We start from the raw sequence: 7,663 nt of genomic DNA, 5'->3' as shown, positions 1-7,663 counted from the left end.
CTATCTTATGCTTTATCCACCTGACATGACAGGCATCTTTACACGTCGCAACGCCCTCACGGTAATCATGACGGTTGACCACATCTTGGCTATTTTATTTTGAAAAGATTCATCGGAAGTGCATTGTGCTGCGATATGTGCATTGATTCTAACTTCACTTATTTAATGTGTTGCCGTTCCCCACAGGGGGGGCTTTAAAAACCATGATCGTAAAAACTTTCTTGGGATTTATATATGTTGTTAATAAAGTATATTTTAACAAACAGTCATACAAATAAATATTTATTTTTATTCCCATTTAAGAATGCAGAGTGTCTACTTTAAATGTGACCACAAGAAAAAATAATTATGATATAGTTTTACAACAACTTCCGCTTTGTTCCGGAAGTGACATCAGAGAGTAAACAGCGGCGCTATCCGCGGATCCAGAAATTAAGATAATTGCGGCTAAACGGAGCGATTTTTAAAGGATGTTTTGATTTTAATGCGCACCAAGAGACCTTTGTATGAGGAACGGGCAAAACAAATAACAAGGTAAATCTTTTACGGCGCGTTAATGTTTCTGAACGAGCTAAATTTGCAATTTAACCTGCCAGTAGCCTGACGCACAGTAGCTAGCAGCTAACGAGCGTTAGCAAGCGTTTTTCCTGCTTTTGATTTCCGTCACTAGAGATATATTTTACAGCAATTGTTTTAACCGCACATGTCGATTTATGTAGTTTCACTATCATGCGTATTTAGACATTTAACTGGCAAACATAGGGTGGTTAGCATGCACTGTAAGTTACCAGCTGTTGGTCGCTCTGCTGCAGCAGCTACCGTCTGCTCACTGACTGCTGCTCAGCGAGGCTGCAAAACTTCACAGTATCCTGCTTAAATTTGGGCACAGTGCCATTTGTTAGAAACTGTATAGCTAAATAGAATGAGCTCATTTTAAATCACTTTTTGTTTTATTGGTAGTCCACACTGAAAGAGCTGCTTGATGTTGATATTCAATCTTGAGATACAGTAACAGAATTTAATAAGATAATTTAATGTCACTGGTTTTGTTACGGTCACTCACAGGTTTCACTGGGACAGGAGTGACACTGTCCTGCAATGTTCACAGACATGGACTATGAATTGGAGGAGGACAAACTGTGAGTCACAAATATGTTTTCTTTTTCTATAATCTGCACCATCCAGATGTGTTTCAGTGGATGGGGATGTTTTACAAGGGATTTTTAAAATCTTAAATTCATACATAGGATCAAATATACTGAGAAAAAAAATTACTGATTTGCCACACACTTCTAATCATTATTTTTATTTTTTAAATGTCTCTTTGTTGAAATGATTCAAGCTCTGCTGTTTGAAGGTCCATATTTCTGATATAATTTCACACATGGATTACACTTGTCTAATACCTATAGAAATCCCCCAAAAGAGCATGTCCTTATATGACCTTGATACTCATTACATTGTTTGATTAATTATTTACAATCTTGAAGAGCATTATGCTATAATACTTTACTTTTTAGAAATTTCCAGAACAGATTTGACTAAATGCAACAAATCTCAGTGCATCATGCTTTCTCCTTAACAGGGGGATACCAACGGTTCCTGGTACTGTGTGTCTGAAGAAAGATGCTAACAACCTTATTGGGATCAGTATCGGTGGTGGGGCACAGTACTGTCCATGTCTCTACATTGTCCAGGTAGAACAACTGATCTTAACCATGTTTATGAATCCATAACAGAACATCTCGATCAAGTATAAAGTATAATAAATTGTGTCTGTTTCATTGGTACCTTTTAAATATGTTTCTGTTGTCTCTCAGGTGTTCGATAACACCCCAGCAGCTCTGGATGGGACACTGGCGGCAGGTGATGAGATCACAGGCGTGAATGGGAAACCAGTGAAGGGAAAGACCAAAGTGGAGGTGGCCAAGATGATCCAAGCTGTGCAGGTACACGAATACTGACAACGCAATCATAATCCAGAGATGAGACAAGATAGAACACAAGGATCCACTCAGATGCTTTGTTACTTACTGTTTCTACAATTCTGTGGATATTTTGTCTAAATTTGGGCCAATTCCATGTGGTCCTTTGTGTAAGGGATTAAAGTAGTTGATGACTAAGTTAAAAAATTCAAGCTAAATGCCTGCTAAATGTGAATTATTTGTTTGTGGCTGTTTTTGTCTCATCTTTTTAACAGATATAATTTGGAATTTTAGTGGAAATGGTATCTTTGCATTTCATTTTCACTGAAAATAAAATGAAATGATGGTGATTTTTGCTGGGTTCTTAATTGAACAAGCATGTTTCCTTACATGTGGAATATTATTTGTAGACCGGGTCATTTCTGTTGCGTAACAGTGCTTCCCTTATAATAATATGTTGTGACATATTTTATCTTCATCCAAAAAAAAAAACCCTGCAGCTGCTGTGATTTGGATATTGCATTTGTCCATATTGCAGTTTCAGTAACATTGGCATTGATTGTGCAGACTTATTCAGAGAAGTCGTCTGTGTGTCCTTTTGGTCCGACAGTTGAACATTACACTTAACTAATTCTTACACCACTCGTGTATTTTAAGACGCTCAAAAAAGAAATCAAGCACATATGACATGAATAGAAACTTTAAAAGGATAAAATATTACTTACACTTTTTGTATCCTGCTGTGGCTGCAGATTTATCAGTAAATAGTCCAACAGTTTACTAATGATGTGTGCAAACCCACCGCGAGACTGTCGAGAAAAGGGACTTTGCCGGCTCGTTGAGCTTTTCCACAGAGGTCGGGACAAAAGCCCCGAAGCATTTGGCATAACGTCACCAGTGCAGAGTGGCTGTGTTGTTTTTGGCGCCCATTGTTCACACCCAAAAAATTCCATGACTTCCTGCATGATGGATTAAAGACGAGGTGCAATGTGGGATTTCCAGGATTAGATCGTGTTGCTGCCATTCAGTGCAAATGAATGTGCACGTGAATTTCACCCTCGGCACCATGAAGCTGTTGAAGTTGTAAAGGTTAATACAAGACGATCTAAGCCACCAGTTGTGCTCACTTTTGTTAATCTTAAATCACAGTGCATATTTGATGAGTTTTCATTAAGATTTGAAGATATGGCAGATTATTCAATTTATTTAAAGAACTGCAGGACTAATCCACCCGTTAACTATTTTGTAGCTTGTATTTTTTTTACCTTGTGTGTTTTTTCTTTCAAGATGAACTGTTGAAATGTTTTCACATTATTAATTTTATAACACTCTGTGTTTTTGATTGCTGTTTTACTGATTTTTGGGTTAATGTTCAAGAGATTGTCTACTTTGAGATATATATACTGTTTATTTTTTGTTGTTGATTCACTTGTGTCTCTTGATTATGTTTTCACAGGGAGAAGCAGTAATCCACTACAACAAACTGCAGGCAGACCCCAAACAAGGGAAGTCTCTGGACATAGGTATGTCCTCCATTAGACATACAAATACCCACTATTAAAATTCTCAGTGCATTACTTGTTTGGTAACTTTTATCCAGGACTGTTTGCGTGTGCATTAAAGACATATTTTGTGTTTCAGTGCTGAAAAAAGTCAAACATCGCCTGGTAGAGAATATGAGCTCAGGCACAGCAGATGCTCTCGGACTCAGCAGAGCGATTCTATGCAACGGTGAGATTATTAATATGAGCAATCTGATTTTATTAGTGATTTATATAGAGAATGTGAACGTTAATCATGCTGATGACACATGGACGGCGTCTTTAATCTATGTTGTTTATCATGATTAGTGTGTCCAAATCCCATAACTTGGCCACCCAGCAGGCAAATAACGGCACGGTGAACACAAGGATTTAAAGCTCTACTCATGTGGCTTCCTTTAACTTTACAGATGGTCTGGTCAAAAGACTGGAAGAGCTGGAGAAAACTGCAGAGCTCTACAAAGGTAAAGAATAATCATTACAAAACTGGCCTTCAGTGAACTTAAGTGTTTTAGCACTGATTGTTCAGGAATCTACAGTCTGCTGCTGTGAAAAACAGACCGTTATTATGGTTGGAGTTCTGATTCGAGACACTAGCGAAAGCAAAAAAAAATTAATGAATATTTTCTTTTACATTACACGATAAGTTATGAATCATTATCCCTTACATAATCTGCTGTTTTAATCAGATACACTGTGTTCAGAGTGAGTTACTGGAACATTTCACCCGTTGCTGATTTTTCCAAATCGGTCTCTTATTTTCCTGTTTGCTTGTAGGGCTGATGGAGCACACGAAGAGACTCCTCAGAGCTTTCTTTGAGCTTTCTCAAACTCACAGAGGTGAGTCGCTGTGATCAGAATCAGAAATTATAAATAAAGTATTACTTAATAGCCTTGGTGCACATTTTTTTACCTCTTCATTGACTAGCATGAAAAGGAAGACACAAGATAGATCATAATGTTTAATGTTTCTGATTGTTGTTTGAACGTTTTCTCTCCAGCGTTTGGCGATGTTTTTTCTGTCATCGGGGTGAGAGAGCCCCAGGCTGCAGCCAGCGAGGCTTTTGTGAAGTTTGCTGATGCTCACCGCAACATTGAGAAATACGGTATTCAGCTGCTAAAGACCATCAAACCTGTAAGTACAGATTACAGTTTGACTTTGAAGCACTCGCTGTGCTTCATAAAACTCAGACCTCTAAAAGAGATTTTTAAAATGTTTTTTTAAGACAAGTACAAAACACACACTTGTTTGTTAAAGAGTAAGTTTGATATTTTTCAACCTGGATTCTATTATCCCATGTTTCTGTGACTTAATGACTAATATAAACAACAGTTTTTTAAACTGGTTCAGTATTGAGAGAGAGCTGCAGCCAACAGCCATAAAACAGGCTGCAGTGTAACCACTTGGGGTGTTTGGGCACCGTGACTTTACATCAACTGAAAGTGCTCGTTTCTGCCACTGACGTGATCAGATTATTATTCTAACATTATGGAAGTAATGCCTACAGGGAAGCTTTTTTTTGAAGAAAAAAACCCTTTTGGTTTATCTAGACACAGCCCTGAAATCGCCATTTCCATTTCCCAGGTTGAAAGATACAGAATTTACCCTTTAAACTGTCTGGAGTAAATCCAACACAGCTCTGTTTTATTGTGCCTCTTGTCGTGTGTGGATCTCACGATATGACTGTATGGTTTGTCTGACTCCATATCAAACCTCTCATCTATCATTTCCTGTTTTTCAGATGCTCCATGACCTGAACACATACCTTCATAAGGCCATACCAGACACGAAGCTCACCATCCGCAAGTACCTGGACGTAAAGTTTGAATATCTGGTAAGACAACAGCGCTCGGTGCCTTTTGGTTTTAGTGCAGCGTAGTTTCTTCCCTTGTAAATCAGAAAACAGAGAAACAGCAGGAATTCCTTGTGTGTTTCAGTCGTACTGCCTGAAGGTGAAGGAAATGGATGATGAAGAATACAGCAGTATTGTGAGTAGTCATTTTTTTATGAGATTTACAGGTTTCCAATGGAAAAATAGAAGGATTCTTGTGGTCGTATTATCAGAAGCAGCGATTAATGTTTTTCTTCCTTCAGGCCATGGGAGAGCCCCTGTACCGTGTCAGCACCGGTAACTATGAGTACCGTTTGGTGCTGCGGTGTCGGCAGGAGGCTCGTGCCCGCTTCGCCAAAATGAGGAAGGATGTCTTGGAGAAAATAGAGCTGCTGGATCAGAAACATGGTAAGTTGTTTCTGTCGTTTGTCTCAGGTTCAGTTCCTGCCTGTCATCCCCCGTCTCTCTCCCATGTCTCCTGTCTATCTGAGCTGCCCTGTCAAAAAAGACAAAAAATAATAATAAAAAAGGAACAACTTGAGGAAATTTTCCACAAACAGCACAACGGCTATAACATCCAACTGGAATCAGGGATGAATTGATTCGATTTTGGTGGTCCGAGGCCACTGTAACCTCACGTCTGTCTCCTCATGAACACATCTCAGGAACGCCTGGAGGGAATTTCTTCAAATTTGGCAGGAACGTCCACTTGAACTCAAAGATGTACTGATTAGATTGTTTTGGTCAAAAGTTATTTGCCATGTGCGATTTATCTTACCTGTCACAAAGTTTATTAAAATAGACAGTCCACTCTTTTCCCTCCTCTCTTCACCTGCAGTCCAGGACATCGTGTTCCAGCTGCAGCGCTTCGTCTCAGGCATGTCACATTACTACGACGAGTGCTACGCCGTCCTCAAGGAGGCAGATGTCTTCCCCATCGAAGTGGACCTTTCCCGCACCATGATCAACTACGGTGGCCAGTCGTTCTCTTACACCGGAGACGAGGAGGAGGAAGAGGAGGGAGGAGGCGGAGAGGAGGGAGGGAGCAGCGCAGGGAGACAAGCAGAGAACGGCGCTGAGAAACTGATCGATGATGAATAAGAGTGAGTGAGTGAGTGAGTGAGTGAGTGAGTGTGTGTGTGTGTGTGTGTGTGTGTGTGTGGGGGTGTGTGTGTGAGTGTGAGTGTGTGTGTGTGAGTGTGTGCTGTTAATGTGGAGACGAAGTTCACTCCTCTGACTTCACTGTTCTTCACTTGCATTTAACGTCAGTGCACTCACTAAGCGGTGATCTTTGCAGCGGAGTATCGCGGCTGAAATCGATAACACTATCGTCACAAAGGTGAATACTACTGAAAATTGCTGCTATAATTTAATGCTGTACTGGTGTTTCGGTGGTGTTTTTTTTTCTGGGATTCTCTCAAATCAACAGCTTTGTTTTTATTTTACCATAGCAACTCCTGACCGTCAACTTTCTCTCTGAAAACAGCCTCCTGCTTTTTGACGTGACTGTCCGCCACACGTAAGGTCACTGTTTAATGACTTTGAGAGGGACACATCTAACAGAAGCAATTTTGCTTTAATCTGACTGCTCTAGAGGTTTTAATGTGGCAGAGCAGGATTTATATGCATATGAGGCGTGCCTTCTTAGCTCTTTGTAAAGTGAAATGGTTCTGCGGTGAGTGTTTATGTGCATATTGTGGATTGTTAAAGTTATATTGACATTTTTATTTTGCTTTTTTCTTTGCTGCAAACTTGTCATATTTTAACTTTATTTAGCTACCTAGAAGGATATTTTGTGGTAAATGTTAAAGGTTCGGTGTGTAGGATGAAGGTTGATATATTGGGTAGAGAAGGAATATGATATAATAAGTATGTTTTCTTTAGTGTACAATCACCTGAAAATAATCATTTTTTGGTTACCTTGGAATGAGCTGTTTGTATCTACATGGGGAGCAGGTCCTCATCCACAGAGATTGCCATGTTGCACTGCTATGTTTCTACAGTGGCCCAGAATGGACAAACCAAACTTCTAGATGGGACCATTCGCGTTTTCATGTCGCTACTGTAGTTAGCAGAAGCTTCATGACGAGCAGAAGAAGAAAGCAGATGGTTTTTTTTCATGAAACTGCTTTATTCAGTGTTTTCACTGGTTTAAATCACTGTCTCTGTTTGTTTTAAAGACAAAGAGATCTCTGCGGATATTTCAGCTCCCGGTATAAACCTGCGAAACATCTGGATCTAAAATTCTCAGAGAAAAAAGGTGAGCACACATCAGCAGGTGTCAGACTAATGGCCTATCTGCAACATGCCAAACAGATTTGAAGAAACTCTGATTTGTCACATGAAACTTCATTGAATAGTTTTA

At 39.6% G+C, this 7,663-nt stretch overlaps 2 protein-coding genes across 2 annotated transcripts in view; both read left to right on the top strand.

Moving 5' to 3' along the window:
• The first annotated feature begins 400 nt into the window (after positions 1-400).
• On the top strand, positions 401-6,439 carry pick1 (protein interacting with prkca 1). The gene is made up of 13 exons (XM_042504841.1): positions 401-534; positions 1,066-1,139; positions 1,586-1,697; positions 1,821-1,949; positions 3,382-3,448; positions 3,567-3,656; positions 3,877-3,930; positions 4,244-4,306; positions 4,468-4,601; positions 5,209-5,301; positions 5,405-5,455; positions 5,562-5,706; positions 6,137-6,439. The coding sequence occupies exons 2-13, from the start codon at positions 1,099-1,101 to the stop codon at positions 6,397-6,399; spliced, it is 1,242 nt and encodes a 413-aa protein (XP_042360775.1). The 5' UTR covers positions 401-534; positions 1,066-1,098; the 3' UTR covers positions 6,400-6,439.
• LOC121956567 overlaps positions 6,427-7,663 on the top strand; it is a 38,521-nt gene continuing 37,284 nt past the window's right edge. The window contains exon 1 of the mRNA XM_042504842.1: positions 6,427-6,441. The gene's annotated coding sequence lies outside the window, so the exon portion shown is untranslated. The remainder of the gene's footprint in view (positions 6,442-7,663) is intronic.

Source organism: Plectropomus leopardus, chromosome 17 (assembly GCF_008729295.1).
Source record: "Plectropomus leopardus isolate mb chromosome 17, YSFRI_Pleo_2.0, whole genome shotgun sequence".
Taxonomy (NCBI): Eukaryota; Metazoa; Chordata; class Actinopteri; order Perciformes; family Serranidae; genus Plectropomus; species Plectropomus leopardus.
The sequence above is the reverse complement of the archived record's forward strand: the minus strand, read 5'-3'. Positions and strand labels throughout refer to the sequence as shown.